This window comes from Lissotriton vulgaris, chromosome 11 (genome assembly GCF_964263255.1).
Source record: "Lissotriton vulgaris chromosome 11, aLisVul1.2, whole genome shotgun sequence".
Lineage (NCBI taxonomy): Eukaryota > Metazoa > Chordata > Amphibia > Caudata > Salamandridae > Lissotriton > Lissotriton vulgaris.
Genome location: NC_141699.1, coordinates 776075015 through 776099011, shown reverse-complemented (window position 1 = coordinate 776099011; position 23997 = coordinate 776075015). Strand labels below are relative to the sequence as shown.

The window sequence follows — 23997 nt, the reverse complement described above, 5'->3', positions numbered from 1 at the left end:
GGGGGTGTTCCCCCACAAAAAGCTTTGTAATAGCGACGCAGTGAAATGTTTGAGATTTCACTGCGTCACTTTTAGGATGCTGTTGCATCCTTTAAATATAGTGCAACGAGGCACATTTTATTACACTGCTGGTGTGATGCGTCACTTTTCTGTACACAGTCCTTATGACATTCCAGATGTGTCATATTTAATGTATGACGAATCATGTTGCAAGGAGTTACAGATACGTCAGTATTTCTGACATATGTGTAAACATAAAAGTGATGCGAGGCCGGCGCAAAATTTTGACGCAATAGCATCCTAAAAGTGACGCAGGGAAATCTCATAGATTTCAGTACGTTGTTATTACCAAGCTTTTTGCGACGGATTGCCCCCTCTGCATACATTATACCTGATGCAGATACAATATGGCGCAGAGTTTTAAAAAGTGACCCATGTACCTAGATGCGTCACTTTTTAAAAAATAGTGTCAGGTATAATGCATGCAGAGGGGGTGTTCCTTGCAAAAAGCTTGGTAATAATGACGCAGTGCGTCACTTTTAGGATGCAGTTGCGCCAAAATCTTGCGCCTGCTTCACAGCAAACCTTTCACATGGTGCTTTTTCCATGTGAAAGGACACATTACTGGAGTTGCGTCACTTTTGTGACGCACTCCTGCAATGCGTTACTTTTGTGTTTAGAGATATGTCAGAAATACTGACATATCTGTAACTCCTTGCGAATTGATTAGTCATATATTAAATATGACATATGTGGAATGTCATAAGGAGTGCGTCCAGATAAGTGACGCATCGCTATTTTCACGTAGCGATGCGTCACTTTTCAGAAATGAGGCCTCCAGTTTATTCACTGTGTCATAAATTTCTTTTCTAACACTCACCTTCTTTCAGTCCTCCTACTTCACTTCCTTTCACCTCTCATACCTTTCTGTTCTTTCTTACTCATTCTCCTTTCAATTATCAATGCACTATATTTCACTTACTCTTCATTTTTTAAGATTATAGCTCTTTGATGAGAATTGGAGGTAGTTCTGAAAAGAACTTTTGGTTTTCTTCTTTTAACTGAAGAGGAACAAAAACAGGGAATAGAAACTGCTCAACAGGAGCAAAAAGAAAAGAAAAAAATTAGGGGTGGGAAGGGCAGTGATGGTTCTCTAATGCCCGAACCATGAGCAGGACACTTTGCTCCCCATAGGTGAGGAGTTGATTGCAGTATCTGCATCTGACGACCCCATGGTTGAATGCAGGTTGGATGTTTGCTACCTGCCCCTGAGATTGTTCTCTTCCAGAAGAAGTTGCTCCTCCTGTTGATGTAGAGGCCCCACCTCTGGGAACCTCCTGTGCCAGAGCCCTGACACTTTCTCGGGCAAAATTCTGGGGGTGCCTGGTCTCCACATGGCGAATCATGGTGAAGTTGCCAAAAGAGTATTTTTTTTGGGGGTTACCCCGTGACAGGACCTTTTTGCAGATCCTGCACTCTACTTTTGGTGCATTCACCTTCTTCTGGTCTGCTGGGAATTTAAAGAATTTCCAGATGAAATGTCCCTTCACCTTTGGGGTAGGTGGCTCTTCATCAATGAAGTCATCTTCACTGCTGGATGATCTGGCAGCCATGATGAATCCAGGAATATGGAGCAGCAAAAAAGGCAGGTCTTTCAGTCACAAAAGTGAAAGAAGAAGTGAAGGAAATGGGTGGGGATTTCATTCATTGTAAAAAAAAACTGTTAGCAACCAATGAAAAGTGTTATTTTAGGGTCACATGACCTGACGCGCTTACGATGCGCGCTCGGGTGCACTTCCGGGTGCGTTTACGCAGCGCGATCGTAGGCGCTTCCGGGGCGCACACGTGGCGCGATCGTAGGCGCTTTTGCGTGCGTTTAGGCGCCGCGCACGTATGCGCTTCCGAGGGCACGTACGTTGCGCGCCGAAGTGACGTCATCAATCTTTAATAGAAATGCATAATCATTTTCCATATTAAAAAAAACAAATTTTATTTGTATGGTACGAAATGTTTTGCATTATTATTAACTTTTCATTCATATTTTTTTTTCACGAACGACAGTTGCGCTCTGGGTGCGCTTTCAGATGAGCGCACGGAGAAGCTTACAGGAGAGCTTAGCTGAAAGCTTCCCCGAGCGCGCACCCAGAGCGCAAAAAAAAAAAATTATAAAAAAAATGAATACTTAAAAAAAACAGCAAATTGTAAAAAAAAAAAAGGTTAGAAACTCGATATACAAAGGAATTAGCATTTAAAAAACCTATGAAATACACTGAAAAAACCATAGGTTTCACACCAGTTATAGTTAGGAATTAGCATTTAAAAAACCTTTGAAATTCACTGAAAAAACCATAGGTTTCACACCAGTTATAGTTAGGAATTAGCATTTAAAAAACCTATTAAATTCACTGAAAAAACCATAGGTTTCACACCAGTTATAGTTAGCTGGAAATTTTACTGATATAAAACCATTGAAATTCCCACGTTATAGTTAGTCGGACTCACTATAACTTGCGCGTGCAATGCACTGCTGATGACGTCACATATTACATCACTCATGACATGGTCAGTGACATCACTCATGACATCACTGATGACACCATCCTTGTGACACAGTGACAGACCTCCTCTCAGTGTAAAGTAACCCTTGAGACACATATTCAAAAATAGAAACTGAAATTTTTAAAAAATGGACATACCTATATCAGTTACAACAAGCAATTCTGTACTTCCACTATCTATATACTCATCCACTCATTCACCAACAGTTCTATATAGTCACTCATACATATACTCACTCATCATATGAAGAGATACACCTATACATTCTGTTACACACCGACATTCATCCAAAAGTTACTCACACACATATTCACACGTGCAAATAAACTATTGAACAACCATTTATTTGAAAATAGAGTTATACACACACTTCCACCTTACTTCTATTGAAAATTACACATATTTATTCTCTTAAACAATCACTTATAGAAACACATACTTATTTAAACAGGAAATCTTACAATCTCTTACTCTCACATATACTCACTTATATACATCAATATTCATATATACTAGATTAAAACATATGTAGTTACTGATAAAGACACTAGTGAGACAGTCATTCACTCACTAACAAACACATATAGACACTCATCCACCCATACAGTCCTGTACATATGCTGTCTTCAAAACACATACAAACAAAGAGTCAGTCACTCATGCATCTATGTGCTAAGTAATACCTCCACCAAACCATATAGACACTCATACTAATACTAATAAAAATATCAAATAACCCATATACATACGCATGTAGCTACTTATCAACACATGTAGCCACTTATACACAAAGTGAAACACTAATATATGTATTTAAATATTTAAACATAACTCACTAATATTTATTTTTCAGAAAGACACATATTCACTGGATGGTGTCATCAGTGATGTCATGAGTGATGTCACTGACCATGTCATGAGTGATGTAATATGTGACGTCATCAGCAGTGCATTGCACGCGCAAGTTATAGTGAGTCCGACTAACTATAACGTGGGAATTTCAATGGTTTTATATCAGTAAAATTTCCAGCTAACTATAACTGGTGTGAAACCTATGGTTTTTTCAGTGAATTTAATAGGTTTTTTAAATGCTAATTCCTAACTATAACTGGTGTGAAACCTATGGTTTTTTCAGTGAATATATATATATATATATATATATATATATGGGTCACATATAATATATTGTTTCCGGGGTCCCGCGCATGGGCGGGAATATTCTAATGCTTATGACTTTGAGGAGGATCCCCTGGAAGAGAACCACACTCCGCCCTCTTGGTTGCAATACCACATGGCCGTAGTGTTGTCTGTGAACACTTGAAAGAGCCTTCCCTTCAGAGTTGGTAGAAAGGCTTTCAGTGCCAATCAAATCACACAAAGCTCCAGGAGGTTGATATATGAGCCTGGTTTCCGCAGGAGATCAAAGTCCTCTGATTTCCACCTCTCCCAGATGGCCGCCCCATCCCAGAACTGACACATCCATCACTACTGTGAGACTTCTGACCCAATCGCCTTTTGTCAGCCACCATCGCAGGTTGTTCATGGTGCTCTCCGATATCTGAACCAGGTACTTGAGATTTTGCCGATGCTGCGCCCACTGGAACTTGAAATGCCACGGCAGAACGTGCATGTGCCATCTGGCATGGCCCACAAGCAAGATGCAGGAGGCCATGAGGACCTACAGCCTCAGAGTCCTTCTCACCGAATTCTAGGATAGAGGCTGAAAACATTGCTATCACAGCCTGAATATCCAGGACTCACAGCTCGGGAGGATAAGCCCGAAACGGCACTGTGTCCAGTACTGCTCAGATGAAAGGGAGGGTCTGAGAGAGATTCAGGTGTGGCTTTGACACGATGATCGTGAACTCCAGCAAATTCATGATGTTCGCCATAGTCTGGAGGTGGGAGACGACTGCTTGGGACGAGCCAGCCTTCAACAACTAGTCGTCAAGATAGTGGAAGACTGGAACACCTGATCTCTGCAGATGCGCTGCAGCCACCGACATCACCTTTGTTAACACCCGAGAGGCACTGGTGAGACCGAAGGGGAGAATAGTAAACTGAAAGTGCTCTTGGCCCACGGTATACAGCAGGTAGCGTTGATGGGCTGGCAGGACCGGGATATGAAAACCTGCGTCCTGCAACTCCAATACAACCACCCAGTCTCCCGGGCAGACATGACCTGAGCAAGGGTGAGCATCTTGAACTACTCCTTTTTGAGGAAGTGTTGAGGGCACTGAGGTTGAGGATAGGACAAAGGCCTATGTCCTTTTTTGGAACCACAAAATAGCTGGAATAGCAACCACAGCCTATTTATGGCCCGGGAACCCCTTTAGCTCCATTGACCAAGAGAGTCTTGACATCCTCGCGGAGTGTGACAAAGTGATCCTCCATCAGCCGACTGCAAGTTGGAGGTATAGATGGAGGGATAGTCTTGAAGGGGAGGGAGTAGCCCTTTCAGACCATTTGTAGCACCCTGTCAAAAGTGACATCTCACCAGTAGTGGAGATGATGGCGTATCCTGGGGTTCGTGGCTTGACCAGACTTCTGACCACCTGACCCATGAGGTCAGGGCAACTGCATCCACGGCCAACAAGGTTGCTGGACTTGCAGAGTCCACTGGCTGGAATAGGGTTGGCGCGGTCGGAAGCCCCTTCCGTAGCCGCGATAGGATGAAACAGGCCTGTATTACATGGTGAGGCCTAGGAATTTGGTTGTAGCCTGCAAGTCCTTGAAGCGCTCAAGCGCTCCATCTGCCTGGGCTCCAAAGAGACGGGAGAGATCAAAAGGGCATGTCCATAAGGTAAGCTTGGACATCCCATGAAAAGCCAAACGGCCTCAGCCAGGCGTAATGCCTAACAGCCAAGATTGAGGAAGTCGATCTGCCTAGTGAGTCTGTCATGCCAGAGCCACATCGAAAGGCAAACTTCGCTGTATCTCTCCCGTCTGTAAGAGCTTGTGAGAAAAGAGCCCAGTCCTCCTCCGAGACTCTTGGCAGCAATTGCACAACCGTATCCCATAGCGAATGGAAATAATGGCCCAAGAGGCATGCAGTGTTTACCAACCGCAATGCTAGGCTGATGGAAGAAAAGATCTTCTTACAAAAGCTGTCCACCTTTTTGGAACCAGTGTCCGGGGGTGCAGAAGGGAACAAGCCGCAGGAAGTGGATGCTTGGACCAACAAGCTCTGTAGGATGGGATAGGTGGAGAGGAAAGCTGGGTTGCCCGGTGCAATAGTTCTATCCACAGGAGCGCCTGTGCTGGGCTTGGACCAGGAGCACAGTAGAACGTGGTTGAGGCCTCGTTGAAAGGCAACAAGGTTTCTGAGGTAAAGTCACCACGCTGCAAGAACTCCATCAAGACAGTCTTGACTGCCACCGTATGAAGCTGCAGGTCCAAGACATCCGCAGCCCTACGCACCACAGTTGCAAAAGAAGGCCCCCTCCACTGTAGCGAGGTTAGGGGGAGACAGTATGCCAGGATCTGGAGAGGTGTCCAGGCCCCTGGCATCACCGAGGTCTTCATACAAGTCCAGTTTCTGATTTGGGTGTGGGATTTCTAAAGGATCCTGCTGCCCCTCCCAATCATCATCATCATCCATCCCTAGCTAGTCAGACTAGAGCAGAGTGTTCGGCACACTGGTGGACGCCCAATCGGCTGCCTGTCATCTAGAATGACAATGGGGAAGGCGCTGAGGTTCTCAATGTTGGATGAGGCGCCAGGGGTAGGTCGGAGTGGTACGACCAGCGCCATTCCAGATCCAGGAACGGATCAAAGAGGTGGGCCAGAGCAGGAGGCTCAGAACCCACAGGGTCTCCTACTGAGCATGCAGTGCCAGAAGGAGCGTCGGCAGGGTCAGGCCGCCTAAATATGGTGCACATGGCGTCATAGAATTATGTTAATTAAATGGATGGAAACGCAGAGCCGACCCAGACAGCTGCTCTGCACACTTCAACTTCTTGTGCTTCTTACCGGACTGTGATGACGTTGACTGGGAGGAAGAAGAAGAATTTCGACCCAGGAGCAGTGCTCGGATCTTCCTCCAGGTACCAGACACACCAAGTGGGCGTTCGTGGCCGACATTTTGCGGTGACAGGCATGCACGGCTTGAACCCCCAGGTCTTCTTGCTGGACATACCTTCACACCAAAAGTACTCGACAAAAGTAAAAAAAAAGTCTGTCAAAAAGTGACTGGGTGTAGCTCTCTTTGAAGAATCTGGGCGGGCTGGCGCGAAAAGAAAAGAACTGACATCCGCACGCCGTGGTGGCACCTATATAGAAAAACACGTACGTCATGACGACAAACCAGATGCCTTCGACATCACACAGCGTTAAATGACGCCACCTATTGGAGCACAGGGGTACTGCTATCAAAAATCTTCCGGATCTACCCTGACAACTGGAAGTTTAAAGGTAAGGAATCTGCGGCTAGATGTCTATCAGATAGTTTATACATTTGAATAAAAGAACAACATATGAAGGTAAACACATCTAGCTAAACATCAATAACCATGGCATTGTTCTGGGGCGTCAACCCTTCAATCACTCTATATAAAAGAATTTTGAGGTATGGATGGAACTGCTATTGTTCTTAAATATTACTGAAACTTGATTGGGTTCAAGGAGACCACAACGTTTATTACATGCTCAACATACCTGGATGTAATCCACTGGGTTCTTTCCTTCTCCCTCTTCAGATACAAGTGCTTTGCCTTGTTCTCTTAAATATGAACTCATGCACTCACACATTGTCTTCAAACCATTCGGTACTCTGCTAAATAATTTGTACATGCAAGCAAGGTCTACAAGAAATGGAAATAAAATATAACATTTTTATCTAAACCTTTTTACAGGATGTAGCCATATGAAAACAATGAACATGCTTGACAGTACAATCACTGCTCAACTGCACATTTTGAAGTTAAATCCTTACACATTTTCATTGTTTTACTGTAGCAAATATTGTATTCAAAATCGTTTAGACTGGAACTATAATCCTGAAATGGAGGCGGGTTCATGTGGAACATTATTCCCAGATCTCATCACAGAACGTTCTTTGGCTTTCACAAAGAGCCCATTTCGGAAAGCAACAAATGGTGACTTTGTAGATTCTCTTGGAATGCTGGTAGAAGATTACACGCAAGAGCGTATCTACTACAATCCAATAGCTATTGTCCCCTATTGTCTAAAACCCTGATTCAAACCCCCCCCACCATCCACGCTCCCACACATAGCTGACCTGCGCTTTAAAAGCTGCAACTAGGCCAATCCTCCCAGATTAAGAAATTTATATTCAAATAATAAATTGTAGTCCAGAGCAGAGATTCATACAGGATGGCATTAGGGACCGACTGAGGAGTGTATTCGTGCAACTTTTGCATTGGGCAAGGTCCAGGCTGGTGAGAGAGTGATTGTACCGCAAAAAACCTACATTTGGAAACATTTTTGACAATCTGGTCCAATGAAAGGGGATAATTTGGCTACAAACAAGCATTTATTAATTGAGACCCAGAGTTAAACACAGCTATGTAACCCAAAAGGAAAGGGACTTTGACTGGGAGATAAGGGAGGAAATCTGGCAGCAGGCTGCAAAGACCGCAATTTACACCACATACAAAGAAAATCCGTACAAATTACCTACCTGTATCTGTCCCCCACACAACTCCACGCCATGTTCAGTGGCTTGGATCGGTGTTGGAAACAATCTGTGTTGAAAGGGGTACTTTCATATATTTGTGGTGGTCCTGGGTGATGGCATTGGACCTTCAGTATGCTTAATTCCACATCCCCATTCTGTTTATCAATTATTTTATTGGCATAAGTACAAAAAAATAAATATTAAATTCAATGGTATGCAAGTCCAGCATGCATCCATAGTACGATTCAAATGCTGTTTGCAACCACATCCCCATTCATTAGGAACACAGGCTTCATCTGCAGTTGATAGCAGGGCAGGAGCACATTCAATTTGCAATGCTCATGTTTGGCCTCACCAGTGCCCCACTCCTGTTCATGTAATTAATGACACTGGCTGCAATGATTCTTCAAAATTAAGGGATTCAAGGATTCTCCTATCACAGCAATTGGATGCTGAAGGCAGACCTGTCCCAGGCCCTCATCACACTTTGTCAAATTACAGAAACTCTCAACCTCTTCAGGGTACACTATCAACATGCCATATGCACAACCAACTCCCTCACAAACGCTCCCTTTCATCTGAGTTATTCTGGACACAGCACATTTCCATGCCTCCTCCTCCGTCCCGGAGAGGCTAGGAAATTTGGGCCATGATCCCAAGGCTTCTGTCCTGGATCCCAGAGAAGACAACTAAGGCTGCATGGGAATGATGGCTTCCTGCGTCCTGCTGGTGAAGCATGCCTGGTGGCATATGTGGGCTCTGCAGTGGGATCTTTAGACTTGGGCACATCACCAGGGGATCTCTATGACCACATCCAGATTTTAGAGGAGGCTGCAAACTAAATGCAGTGGTGGCTGCCTCACTGCAATTGGGTTAGGGGCAGACTCTTCTCCTTACCTCACTCAGAGCCAACAGTGGTTACCAATGGGTTGGAAAGGCAATTTGAGAGAGGTGGAGATCACAGGTATCTAATCATCCATCTGGAGTTCAGGCAATCCACTTGGCATTGAAAGCCTATCTGCCATCCATCGAAAGGAGGCTAGTGCAGGTGCTCACGGACCACTCCACTGCCATGTGGTACTGCATCAACCAGGGTGATGGTGGGGTCCAGTACTCAGTTTCAGGAGGCGCTACTCCTCTGGAAGTAGCTGGAACACCAGGTGATTTTCCTGGTAGTACCCAACCTAACGAATATGCTACTTACCAGTATGCATCTGTTCTTGGCATGTAGGGCTGCTGACATTCATATTTGTGCATAGATCGCCGCCTAGTGTTGGGTCTGGATGATTGCACATTGTTGACCTGGAAGAGTCTTCGAAGTATCACGAGATAGGTGGCTCCTCCCCTGGACTACAGTGCGCATGGGCATCCTCAGATTGTTTTTCGCCATTGTGGCAGAGATTGAGTGTAATACAGTGAGTGATGTCCATGCTACATAGTAATTCTGAATGCTACAGCGGCTACAGGCGCCGGGGAGGAGGGTGGGCGATATGAATGTCAGCAGCCCTACATGCCAAGAACAGATGCATACTGGTAAGTAGCATATTCGGTTCGAGGCATGTGGGCTGCTGAATTCATATCTGTGCATAGATTACATAGCAGTCCCTCCTGTTAGCGGCGGCTGCCCGTGCCAGCTGCAGCAGTCTGAAAAAGAGTTTTGAGAACAGCCTGTCCTACAGCTGCTTGCTGTTTAGAATGCACATCTACGCAGTAGTGTTTGGTAAATGTATGTGTGGTGGACCATGTGGCTGCCTTACATATCTCTTCTAAAGGAATATTCCCCAGGAAAGCCATGGACGCTCCTAACTTACGTGTGGAGTGTGCTCTCAGTGGTATGGTTAGTGTGCGTTTAGCCTTAGCATAGCAAATTTGTACACACTTAACGATCCACCTGGCTATCCCTGCTTTGGAAATGAGGTTGCCCTTGTGTTGTGGGGAAAATGCAACAAAAAGCTGTTTTGTTTTCCTGAAGTCCTTTGTTCTGTCTATATAGTACATAAGAGCCCTTTTGACATCTAATGTGTGTAGGGATCTCTCTGCGACATTTTCTGGATTAGGAAAGAAAACTGGCAGTTCTATGGTCTGGTTCATGTGGAACTGCGAAATCACCTTAGGCATGAATGTAGGGTTGGTGCGTAGTACAACCCTATTTGCGTGGACCTGTATGAACGACTCTTGAATGGTTAGTGCCTGGAGTTCACTACCTCTTCATAGTGAGGTAATGGCTGCTAGGAAAGCCACTTTCCAGGTTAGAAACTGAATCTCACAAGAGTGTAGAGGTTCAAAAGGTGGTCCCATCAGTCTGGTGAGGACCACATTGAGGTTCCAGACTGGTGAAGGCGGGTGTCCGGGAGGGATCACCCTTTTGAGTCCTTCCAGAAAAGCTTTAATGGCAGGCACTCTGAATAGTGAGAGGTGCTGCCTGTTTTGAAGATAAGCTGCTATTGCCGATAAATGTATACGAATGGAACTGTACGCCAGATTACACCTGTATAAGTGCAGCAAATAACAGATAATGTTTTGAATAGATGCATCCAGTGGGTTAATGTCATTGTTGTTACAATATATGACAAACCTTGTCCATTTAGCCGCATAGCAAGCTCTGGTTGTGGGCCGTCTTGCCTCCTTGATGATATTCATACATTCTGGCGGCAAGTTGAGGTAGCCAAATTCTAAGACTTCAGGAGCCAGATCGCCAGGTTGAGCTGTTGCGGATCTGGATGCTGAATGTCGCCATGGCTCTGCGTCAAAAGCCTGTGCGTGAGGTGCAGCCTTTTATGCGGTACCACGGAGAGTTCTAGAAACGTGGTGTACCATGGTTGGTGTGCCCACATTGGAGCAACCAGGATGAGTGTCATCGAGTGTTGCCTCAGTTTGCGTGCCACCAGCGGTATTAAAGGTGCTGGGGGAAAAGCGTACACAAATTTGCCTGACCAGTTCATCCATATCGCATTGCCCTGCGACTGTGGATGTGGGAACCTGCTGGCGAAGCTTTGGCATTTTGCGTTTTCCCTGGTGGCGAACAGGTCTATCTCTGGATGACCCCACTGCTGGAAGTATGGTTGGAGTACTGATGGATGTATCTCCCACTCGTGCATCTGGTGGCTGTGTCTGCTGAGCAGATCCGCCATCTGGTTGTCCTTGCCCGGGAGGTGTTCCGCCATGAGGAAGATGTTCCTCTGAATGGCCCACTTCCACATGCTCTGAGCCAGATGAGACAACTGTGGAAAGTGTGTTCCTCCCTGCTTCTGTATGTAGTACTTGGCAGTCATGCTGTCCGTCAGGATCAACACGACTTTGTTGCACAAGTGTACCTTGAAAGCTTTCATCGCTATGAAGATTGCCATCAGTTCCAGAAGGTTGATGTACATCTTCTTTTGCTGGGCTGTCCATAGTCCCTGCTCTGTGTAGTGGAGTACATGAGCTCCCCATCCCTGGAGAGACGCGTCCGTCGTCAGTATAATCCGTGTCACAGGCTCTTGGAACGGTCGGCCCTTGCAAAGGTTTTGTGGGTTCCACCAATGCAGAGAGTTGAATGCCCGACCGCTCACCAACACTAGGTCTTTTAACTGTCGTTAAGCCTGATTCCAATGACGTGCCAAGCACTCCTGAAGCGGACGCATGTGTAGTCTTGCGTGCGGGACTATGAAGATGCAGGAGGCCATCACGCCTATCAACTGCATGAACACTTTTGCTGGCAGCGAGTGTTGAGGTCTGAATTTTTGTATCAGCATTTGCATGCTGTGTATTCTTGCTGAATTTGGCTGAGCTTTGGCTGCCAGAGTGTTTATTATCGCGCCCAGGTACTGTCGCACGTGGGCGGGCTGAAGATGTGACTTTGGATAATTCAGCAAGAATCCCAGACTGCGAAGAAGATGAATGGTGTGGGACATGTGGCTGGCACACTGCTGGGCCGTCTTTGCTTGAACAAGCCAGTCGTCCAGATTGTATGTGCTGTCTCCTTAGGTGTGCTGCTACTGTCGCCAGGAACTTTGTGAACACCCTGGGTGCCGTCATTACTCCGAAAGGGAGGACTTTGAACTGATAATGTTGGTTTTGAATAGTGAACCCGAGATACTGTCTGTGTGATGGGTGTATGGGTATATGGAAATACGCATCTTTTAGATCCAGCGTTGCGAGGAAGTCTCCCTGACTGAGTAACGGCAGAACCTGTTGCAAAGTGAGCATATGAAAATGCTCTGACAGAATGTAACTGTTTAGAGGCCTGAGGTCCAGAATAGGTGTGAGAGACCAGTCCTTTTTGGGTACTAAAAAGTATAGAGAGTACACCCCAGAGCCTTGGTCTTCTACAGGCACGAGCTCTATGGCCCCTTTTTGCAGCATGCTGACGACCTCCTGCTGCAATAAGTGTAAGTGCTCTGCGGACATAGGACGGTGTCTTGGTGGGATGTTGGGTGGAGTGGATGTTAATTCCAGACAATGTCTCTCACCCACCTGTCTGTGGTGATGGATTTCCAGACTGGCAGGAACTGTTGAAGTCTCCCCCCGACTGGTGTTATATGGTTGGGGGGCAGTGACAGGGCGTCACGGTTTGTTATTGGCAGAGGATCTGGAACTGTTGTTTCCTCTGCCTCTGCCCTTGATGTTGTTTCCACGATATCCACCCTGGTTGTTTTTATTGTATGTGGATTGTGTACCTCCTTTATTGTACTGTGTCTGTTGAGTGGACTGGCCTCTTGAGGGGCCTCTAGTATTGGAGCGACGAAATGAGCCACCCCCAAACTGCTGTGACTGCGGAGCCCCCATAGACTTTGCAGTCTCTGTATCTTTTTTAATTTTTTCAAGGGTGGGTCAACCTCAGGTCCAAATAAGAAGTCCGGGTTAACTGGCAGATAGAGGTTTGTATTTCAGGTTTGAACCCGGAGATTCTCAACCAGGCGTGTCTCCTTAACATAAAGCTAGTGCTGATGGCCCTGGCTGCAGTGTCAGCTGCGTCTAGCGCGCACTTGATGGAAGCATTGGTTATAAGCTTCCCTTCCTGGATTAGTAGTTCTGCACCCTCCTTGTACTGATCTGGTAGGTGTTGCAACAGTGTCTCAAGGGTATCATAATGGGACCTGTCATATCTGGCTAAGAGTGCCTAAGTGTTGGCAATGCGCCAGATGTTAGCCGCCTGCGCAGCCACCCTTTTGCCGGAAGGTTCCAGAACTTTTGACTCTTTGTTAGGAGGAGGAGCATCACCTGTAGTCTGGGAGTTTGCTCTCTTAGGTGCATTAGAAACAACTAATAAGTCCAAAGGTAACTGTCCCCTTATATAAGCAGGGTCCGCAGGTGCCGGTCTATATTTCTTTTCAATCCTTGGGTTTAACACCCTGGCTCTAGTGGTGTCCTTAAAAATGTCATTAGCATGCTTAAGGACCCCTTTTATCATGGTCAGGGTTTTGACTGTTCTTTCCGAAGTGGAAAAGGTGTCGACCAGAAATTCTTCCTCCACAGGGTCAGCATGAAGTTCAACGTCATGATTACTGGCGGCCCTTTCAATAAGGGCGTTAAAGGCAGTTGTGTCCTCAGTAGGAGATGTTTTGACACTGTACACATGAGTGTTAGGGACAGTCTGCGGATCCCTTTGGTCAGCTGGGTCTGCCCATGGTTGGTTTTGATCATCAGGATCAGTGTCCACATGATAAAGGCCATCTTCATGTTCGTCATCCCCTGCATCCACAACTGAGTATGTTGGGGAAACATTTTGTGGTTCTTGTCCATAGGAATGGAGGGGTTCCACAAGAACTGGTGACGTCGTGGAAACCCTCTTCTTCTTCAAGGGAATCTTATATGACTCCATAGGTGTTTCTGGTATGATTTTCCTCATATATGGGGAGTCTACCAGTTTCTGAGTCGATGAATGGCCTTGACTCCTGTTCTTCAGGCTCCTCTGTAGCCTCCAATTCCGTCGACACTTTTTTTAATGGCGCCGATTCCTTGTTTCGGCTCGAACATAGTCGGACGCACTGAGGGTGGCAACCCGAATTTGATCGGCGTCGACGCAGTCTAAACGTGTTCGACCAGCTTTGGTGCCTTGGCCTTCTTCGGCCCGACCGCTGTAGCCTTGTCCTTGATGAGTTGGAGTGACTCCGACACTTCCTTGGCTATGAATGGACTGGGCCGCGTTGACTCGACAGGGTCCTCAGAGCCAGTCTTCGTCTTGTCCGCAGGCCTCAACTGAGTATCGATCCAGTCTTTCGGTTAGAGTCTTTTGTGGGTGTTGACTCCCTTCGGCATCGGCCTTGGCGGTTCAACAGCCTTGACCTTGGTCTTCGGTGCCCCAACCGTCGGTTCGATGACCTTCTTGAGCTTTTCGGCATCGACGGCCATTTTCTTTTTCTTTGGCTCCGAGGGGTTTGAGGCCTTGGAGCAGACCAGAGTTAGTTGCACTTTCGGTTTCGGTTTTGGCATTGAGGCTTTCGGTTTAGATTCCTTTGGATCGACTGATGGCGGTTGTGAAACCGATGGCTCATTAGTAATGTTCGAAGCCGGCACTTTATGCGGATCTGTAGAACGAGACTGTAGATCTCTGGTAAGGCCTAGTGGCGATCCCTCGACCTGAGCCTTATTGAGTGCGTCATCTTCGGCCCCCGTATAGCCAGTTGGGCCTAGCTCCTTGCCTGAGCTATCTTCTACGGCCCCAAGGGCCTCTGCGTCGTCTCCTACCTCTTCGACGATGATTTAGTCTTCTTCTTGTACCTCCTCGTCTTCGGCGTCATACTCTGAGTCATGGCCCGAAGCCAGATCGGAGCGGTAGTCTTGATCCTCCAGATCAACAACCCAACCTCCTCGTCTTCGGTCCAAAAGATGTTTTCGGGAACAGGCGCCAACTTCTTTGACTCCAATCGAGCCGCGCGTCGAATCCGAAGAGTTTTCTTCGACCTGAACCGGGCACAGGCCATATAGTTGCTTCATTGTGATCCGGGGACAGGCACTTGTTGCACACCGGGTGGACATCGATGTGCAGGTATTTTGCATTGCAAAGTGGACACCTCTTGAATGGGCTTCTTTCCATTTCAGATGGAAGATCGGGTCAAGTGTGGAAAGAAACCGTCTGATTCCTCGATGTCCTATGAAACAAAGTTACCGGTACCGACCGAAACGATACCGACACAGTCGAAAGCCTTTTGGCTTTGTAGAAAGTGTTCCTAACTTGAGGTAAGATAGAAACATCCGAACCCAATGGCGGAAAAAAACAATCAGAGGATGGAGAGGATGCCCATGCGCACTGTGGTCCAGGGGTGGAGCCAACCAATCTCGTGATACTTCGAAGACTCTTCCAGGACAACAATGTGCAATCATCCGGACCCAACACTAGGCGGCGATCTATGCACAGATATGAATTCAGCAGCCCACATGCCTCGAACCAAGATCTCTAGACGCAAGGACAAAGTCAATGTTGATGCATAGTGGAACAAGAGTTGCAATTACACCCGGAAGGGGTCAAGGTATCATTGAATGAAGAAAACATTGACTTCACCTGCTCACCAACATCCATCTCACCAGTATGCTTGTACCAATAATGTTCCAATGCTTAAAGAACAAGTTACTTACCTTTGGTAATGCCTTAACTGGTAGAGACTATATCTAGCCTCAGATTCTTTACCTTAGAATTTCCAAGGTGCCAGATTGAAAACGGAAGATTTTTCAAGTGCAGGAATCCTATCTGCTTCTAGGGTGTGTCTTTTGGCTTCGCATGCGGCATCGTCCGCGCCGGAAGTGACATTTGCAGCACCTATATAGGCGCATTCAGTCCTACACCCAGCCATGTCAGTTGTGTCTCCCTTTTTGGTCTATTCATAAGTGAAACTCACTTATGCCACAAGACTAGTTGGGGGATGAAGCACCCTTGGCTATTGAGGGTAGTTGGGGGACAACTACCTCTCCTGTGACGTTCAGCAGGTCCCACAGAGAGTTTGCTTAGAATTGTTCTGAGGCCATACCCCCTTTCTGCATCATTCTGCAAACACATCTACTGGCACACTACTCGTTGGGGATTAAAGTTCTTTTGGATGCTAAAGTACCTTGGGACCAAGAAGCCCTCATGGTACTTTCTTTAAGTCCTACACAGGGGGATTCCTAAGAGCTGGTCAAAGGTCCTGTCCCCTTTCTCAACCATTCTGCAAACATCAGTTACTAAAAAAACATAGAAATTCATTGACAAAACCAAGGTTAAAGGGCCATTATAGTTCGGACATATAATTAAAAAAAACCTTATAAATTCACTGAAGCAGCAAAAGGTTATAGGGACGGTATAGTTAGGCTGACATTTCACTCGTACAATACCAGAGAAATTCAGCAGTTATAGTTAGCTTAGCCAACTATAACTAGTTAGCTCAGCTAACTATAACTCGCGCCCCTACAATGAATTGCTTCTGACCTCATCATTCATGGCATAGCCAGTGACTTCACAGATGTATTTAATCTTTGTCGCCACAGCGGTAGCCCAACTTTGTATTGCCTTGGATTGGCTGAAACTAGATCCTCCAACATTAGCAATATGGAGGTCTAGATTCATGGCCATCAAAAATATGGAGGTCAGCTTATATAAGATTAAAGGTCATAAGAAGAAAGCAATGGGTGAGAGGAGTTGGTCCAAGTTACAAATTGGGTCTCAGGGTGTAAATCAGATCAAGAAGCAGTGTCATGAGTTGGAGATACGTAATATGTATGAAATTCAGTTTTTTATTTAAAGTTGTAAGTCTATGTAGATGAAATTCATTGGTCCAATTTGCTATAGGATATTATGTGTGTATGTGTCATGTAGCACTTTATTTACCGATTATGATCTGCTGCTCTTGCTTACTGAATATTGGTATATTGAGTTTTTTTACGAAGGGGTGTGAGGTCATAAGCAGTGCATTACGTGGGCGTGAGTTAGTTAGCTCACTAACTAGAAAAGCTGAATTTCACTGGTTTTGTACGACTAAAACCTGAGCCTAACTAGAACGTCCCTGTAACCTTTGTTTTTTTTAGTGAATTTCTAAGGTTTTATCAAACGCTAATGCCTAAATATAACGTCCCTGTAACCTGGGGGGATATATTAAGAACGTTAGCTTTTAGGCCCATAACCTTTAGATAAACAATGCAAATAGAACAATCACTTGGCAATATACCGCAGTCTGAAACATCTGACTTGAGCGTAAATAAACTCCTCCATATAAAGAGGTTCACCTTATTGGAATAAATGGCCTAACACCGCCAGGCCTAAGGCTCGATTCCAGGCAGTAGTGCTGCGTGAACATGTGGGTGCTCTTCCACGTCGCAGCTTGGCATATCTTCTCCAGTGGAATGTCTGCAAACAGAGCAGCGGAACTGGACACTACTCTTGTAGAATTAGCTTTAAGCCTTTCTCGTTAAGGGTTTGCCCGCCTTAAAATGTAAAAACTGAATTGTCGCCAAAATCCATATTGCATTGGTATTTTTTGTCACTGCAGAGCCATGACAACCTTAGCCATAAGCTACAAGTAGGTGGTCAGGCTTTCAAATATGCTTAGTTCTGTGAAGGTAAAACTTGACACTGTTTGATGTCCAAAGTAAGAAGAGCCCGCTCAGCCGGTGTGGCTGGGTTAGGGAAAACATTCCTTAGTAGGACAGGCTCATTGAGGTGGAATTGAGAAGGGCCCTTTGTGGTGAACTTCAGTTTTTTTCTGATAAGTACAAACTTATCTGTGAACCAAAGAAAAGGTTCTTGAGTGGTGAAGGCCTGTTTCTCGCTAACCCTTCTCGTAGTAGTGAGAGCGAGCAAGAGAGCAACTTTCCATGTGAGAAACTTAAAGTCAGTCTTCTCAATGGGCTCGAAAGACTGCTTCATTAGTTGAGAGAATACTGCGTTAAGATGCCATTCCGGAGGAAGACCTCGCACTAGTGGGAACAGAGACCGAGCCTGTGAAGAGCATCTGTACCTTGAAATTACAGCATGGTGAACTTTGGCGCATTAGCAAACCAGGCTTGTCTTGGACAGAGAGAAGACATCAGGTAAATCTGTTCCGAAGAAGCGTGAAACATGTGTAAGTTGTTTTGCTGACACCAGTGACAGAATTTTTTCCACTCCAACTTGTAAGTTTTGTTTGTGCCTTCTGCTCTCGATTTAGAAAGAATATCTCTGCATTCTTGACTCGTGTTTAGGTTGCAAAACTCAGAATTCAGAAGCCAGGCATGCAAGTTGACAGAGGCTGGCTCCGGGTGGCATATCTGCCCTGATTCAATGTCAGGACAGATGGCGTTGGTGGAAGGCAAATGGGCTTGGTCTCCAACTGAAGGATGAGCTCCAAAAAACAGTGCTGTCTGGTCCACTTGGGAGCGATCAATAAGAGACAACAGCGTTTCTCATTCATCTTGGTGAAGACTTTGGGAATTAGTGGGAAGAGGGGGAGGGGGGAGCATACGCATGAATCTCAGACCATCGCATTGAAAGAGCATTCCGCCAAGACCTTGGCAGAGGGTATCGCCTGGCGTAGAACTGGCATTTGGAATTGCAGACAGTCGCAAAGAGGTCCAGCACTGGTTTCCCCCACAATGAGAATATCTTGATCAACTGCTGTAGGTCCAGTTCCCACTCGTGGCAACTGTCTTTTGTCCTGCTGAGAGCATCCACTAGTCTACTGTGTACTCTAGACTAGTGCTCAGCTTTAAGGTTATTCCGTGAGCCAACTCCACAGCTCTTGGGCTACTTGAGATCATATTAGAGAACAGGTTCCTCTCTGTTTCTTGATATAATACATGCTGGTTGTATTGACGGTACGGACCAGCACAGAGGAGTTGCGATACTTGGGAGGAAAGCCAGCAGGGTGAGAAAGAGGGCCTTGATCTCCAAATTGTTGCTGTGCAGAAATCGTTGATTTACCAACCACCTTTCTTGGATCTGAAGGTCCTGTACATTTCTTGAGCCACGTGCACTAGCCTTCCTTGTCTGTCCTGGGAGAGGAGATCCTTGTTCTGAACTGTGCCTAAATGTCAGTCTGACTGGGATTGGTGGAGAAGTTTCATCAATTTACAGTGAGGCCCAGTTTGGGAAAAAGAGATAGACAAGCCTTTGTCACTTTAGAGGCTTGTTCTGGTGTTGAAGCTTAGATCAGCTAGTGGTCTAGGTAAGGGAATACCTGATGACCTTGTTTCCTGAGTGCAGCTGCTACTGGTGTCATACACTTGGTAAATGTGAATGGGGATAACATGAGGTCGAAGGGAAAGACCTTGAATTGGTAACGGGTACCAGCTACCATGAATCGAAGATATTTGCAGTGTTTGCGATAGATGGGGATATGGAAGTAAGTGTCTTCCAGGTCTAGAGATGTCATGAAGTCTCTGCTGCTGAGACGATGAAGAATGGTGGATTGAGTGATCATATGGAAGAATTGCTTGTGGAGGAATTTGTTGGGCTTCCTAAAATCTAGGATATGGGGGAGGGGAGGGGGGGGGGGGGCGCTACTGTGACAGGGTTCTTCCTCACCTGGACTCCTCCGTGCTAGATGCAATCAACGATCGGTATAGAGCGCTCAGATTTCCTTGCCTGCGCTTTAAAATTGTACAGGAAACAGTCGGACTGTTTTACCGACATATGGAGATGAAACCTGGTTGGCGCAGTCTCCATGAGGTTATGGAAAACTCCGATGTCTTCATGAAGTGAATCAGTAAGTTGTTGCAGAGGTGGGGCGCTGTTGCGAGAACGTAGTCATCCCATTCATCCAAAGGTGGCTGAGGCTCAGGAATCCCACCCTCTTCTCTTTCATCATCTGATGATGGATCATCCCCCAGTGGCGCTGCTCCATGGGTAGCAGATGTCATTCTAGGAGTGGCTGATTGGGGGAGAGGTGTTGGAGCAAGAGGGGAGACAGGTTGTGGAGGTGCACCAGGCTACTCTTCTGGAGGTTGTCGAAAGCGCCTACCGTCTGTGAGCCTGGCCTGTATCAAGGAAGTAGGCAGTTGTGCACTATCCCATTTAGGGGGAGGGTCAGAGTAATATCTGCTGGGCTCATAATGTATTGAAGAAGAGGATAGAAATGTTGGTCATATCATCCTTCATTGCCATAATCATCATCTTCCTCCTGACATTAATCATGCAGTTCTGAAGGGCTGTTAGCACCCCCAAAAAGGCCATCATCCTCATCACATTCCTCACACTCCAGCAAGTGGCTTGGAGACAGAGGCGAGACCTTGCTGGGCGAAGTGACCTCAGGTCCTAGAAACGTTCTTGTGACTTTTGGGGCTCTTAATCATTGTAGAGGCTGGCATCGAAGGAGAGTTGCAAGTGTCCTGCTTTGGTGTTGTGGTCCACACTGTCAACAGGACTACTGTCAACGGAGCAATTGTCAAAGGGAGCATTGCTGGAATCGTAGTCAATGGCAGTGGTACTTGTGGCCATTGACAATCTTGGTGTCAACGGTGAAGGTGCAGTCGAGAGGGACTTAGTAGAGGATTTATGCCACGTGGACGGGTCAGTAGAGGAGGCATGAGGGCAATTTCTATCCTTCGTTGATGGCATCAATGGACTAGGTTTTTTGCTTCTTTTTCTTAGAGCTATGAGGCTGGTAAGAAGTTGAAGGTTTTTCTAGACTCCTCCAACGCTGCCTTGGTGAGGAAGCAGAATGACATCCAGTAAGGAAACCATGTGGAAGTATTCTGATATAATATAATATATTTGTTTAAGGGCCTGAGATCCAGAATTGTCCTTAAAGACCCATCCTTTTTGGGGATGTACAGAGTATACCCATGAAGTTGATGAGGGACAGGCTCTATAGCACCTTTGAGAACAGCTTGAACTTACTGTTTGAGTAATGTCCAGTGCTCATGTGACATTCTGTGAACACGAGGTGGAATGCTGGGTGGTGTGGTAATGAACTCCAGATAATAGCATGTTGGATAATGGCAAATACCCATTTGTCTTATGTGATGGATTGCCAGGCGGGTAGATAATTGTGAATACTAACCCTGTCAAGTGTTATGTGACCGGGCGGTGGGGATAGGGTAGACTTTTTGGTAGACAGGGTTGCTCCACAGGGGGAGGCACCATTGCCTCTACTGTTTCCTCTATAGGAACCTGAGTAGTAGCACTCAGAGTAAGAGCCCTGACCTTGCTGCTTTCGTTGGGAGGTGGAAGCCACAGAAAGGGTGGATTTTGAGGCTCCATGGTATCCTTAGATACAAAAAAAATCCATGGGTAGCAGGTGTTTGAAGGGCCCCACATCTTTTGCCCTCTCAGTATCTTTTTTTAATTTCTCTAATGTGAAGTCCACCTGAGGACCAAATAGATGTTCCTTATCGAAAGGCATGTTTAAGACTGCTTTTTGAATCTCACGTTTAAACCCAGAGATCCGTATGGAGGTGCTAGTTATAATATTCTCCTCAGAAACCAACTGTTCACAGCCTCAGAGATACTGAATAGATCTTCCATTATGTCCCAGTGGGCATGGTCATAGTGTGCTTTGAGATCATGCAAGTTGGCAATACGCCAATGGTTGATAGCCTGAGTTGCAACTCTTTTCCCCAGCAGCATCTATCCTTTTACTCTCCTTGTCAGGAGGCGGAGCGTCTCCAAGGGGATACGTGTCAGGGGTGTCCCAGGGGTTATCTCCCAATTGCCCCCATCCCACCCCACCCCTATTCCTACCAGTCACCAGTATCTTACAGTGGAGAACCTTGTGGTGAAGTCATTCGTGCCTCTCCTGGAGGAGATGGTGGTGCAGGAGAGTGTGGTAGTGAGAGAAGTGGAGGCGGGGTGAAGGTGGGGAGGTGCAATTGGTATGGGAGATGATCCAAAGACCAACTTATTCACTGGCTTGGCTATTGAAAGCTTGTACATTAGCCTACCACAGATTACTACAATAGAAGCAATAGAGGAGATACTCGTTCAAACAGAATGGCAATACAGAACTCCTAGGCATTTAGTCCTGAAATGCTGTAGATTTGCAATAACTGAAAACTACTTTGAATAAGAAAATGCAATGTACCTCGAGGAGTCTATGGGCAGTACTTTTGCCAAAAGTCTGGAAGGACTATGTGTCAGTGACTGAGAAGAAGAATGTCATAGCACACACTAAACCATACCAACCGAGGATTAAAACATGAAAACTATACATAGAAAACGTTTTAATAATCTGGAAAGACAATAGAACATCTGCACACGATTTGTGACAGGTTTCTTAAATTCACCACCAGATAGACAGCTCTACTCTTTCCTTCCTAGACATCACCCTCTCTGCAGAAAACCAACGTATAGGCAGCAAGACCTATTACAAACCTACAGACAAGAACACCTTGTTATTATACAACAGCTTTCATCCATGCTCTTTAAAAGATAATCTACCCTATGGCCAATACCTCCGCATAAGACGCAACTGTACAAACAATGTAGACTTGCAAAATAAAGCAAAACCCCTAATACACAAACTAGAATCCAGAAACTATCCACAGTCAATCTTGTCAAAAAGCTATAAGAGAGCACAGAATCAACATAGGCATTTACTCCTGCTAAACAAAGAAAAATCTCAGGAGCATGAAACACTGATGTGTAACAACTTTCAATGCAATATTCAATGTCGTAAAGAAAGTGATATGAAAAAACTCGAGAATACTGAATTCAGGCAGCTTTAATTGGCAGTTACCACACTTCTGTCACAGGAGACAAAAAAAACCTTCGAGAACACCTGGTTCACACTCGACCAAAGAAGAAAACTGCAAAGCAGGAAACTCTCAACAATACTAAGATTCCCTCCTATTATAGGTCATTACCCATGTGGAACGTGCTCAGTTTGGTCTCTAACAACCACCACAAAAGTGCTACAGCTCACATCAAATTTTACATGGACTTCAAAAAGACACGCAAATTGCAACTAACGTTGTGATATTTATATGCTCACCAGCCCCTGCTGCTTAAAATATGTAGGCATGATGTGCATAAAAGTCACAATACGAATCTGTGAGGACAGAAGCAATATAAGGTGAAACAGAGTAACAACAAAAATGAGCAACCATTTAATTACTGCAAAACATTCAACTGATGAGATAGGTTATTCTGGAAACTCTAGACTATGTAGACACCAATACAGAAAGCATCTTACTGCAAAAAGAAGAACGTTGAGTCTACCGTCTGGTAACAGCCCATAATGGACTCAACGGAAATATTACGCAGTCACCTGTAAGAGTATAAGGAAGACCCCTTGAGCCGCAATGCTTCACTAAAAAACTATGGACCAACTCTACTATGTATACCAGTTTTTTGAGCAATATACTGTCTCAAACATTTGTACATCATATATTCCGACGTGAAGTGAAACGTCCAACCAACCATGTTCAATCTTGTGAATCTCAAGTTTAAAAAGACATTGGCTGGATATGGGATTGGACAAGAGATGCCCCCAAAATAACCCCCCCTATGAATAAGTGAGTAAAATAAACCACAAACATCCCTTTCTTCGGAAAACACATGCTTTGAACAACTGATGACATATCTTGAGGTTAGGTCATATTTTTTATGTTAAGTGATACCTATAATTATTAAGCAGGTACCTCAACAAATTAGAAATCAGTTGTTAAACAATGCACTCACTGATAACATGATAACAAGTTCCTCACTGTTCCCCACAGAAACCAGATGAAGTTACCACTGATACCCCCCCCCAGGGGCACCCATGCGCAACATCCCGCGCCTGACAATCAATCTTGAATCCCCCGGGGGCATGAGGTAACTGCTAAAGGTCCCCTAGGGGGTATGACTAACCTCCGACTTCCGGAATTAGTAACTCATAACACCTGTAGACGCACACTAGTATATAACTTGACAGTGTCCCCACTCTTCAGTA

The 23997-nt window shown here is 45.6% G+C and overlaps 1 protein-coding gene across 1 annotated transcript in view; it reads right to left on the bottom strand.

Annotated features, from left to right (window-relative positions):
* The window catches only part of CUL3 (cullin 3), a 778285-nt gene that overhangs the window by 549262 nt on the left and 205026 nt on the right, over positions 1-23997 (bottom strand). Inside the window, exon 7 of the mRNA XM_086943903.1 lies at positions 7216-7361. Coding sequence (XP_086800029.1) covers positions 7216-7361 — 146 coding nt within the window. The remainder of the gene's footprint in view (positions 1-7215; positions 7362-23997) is intronic.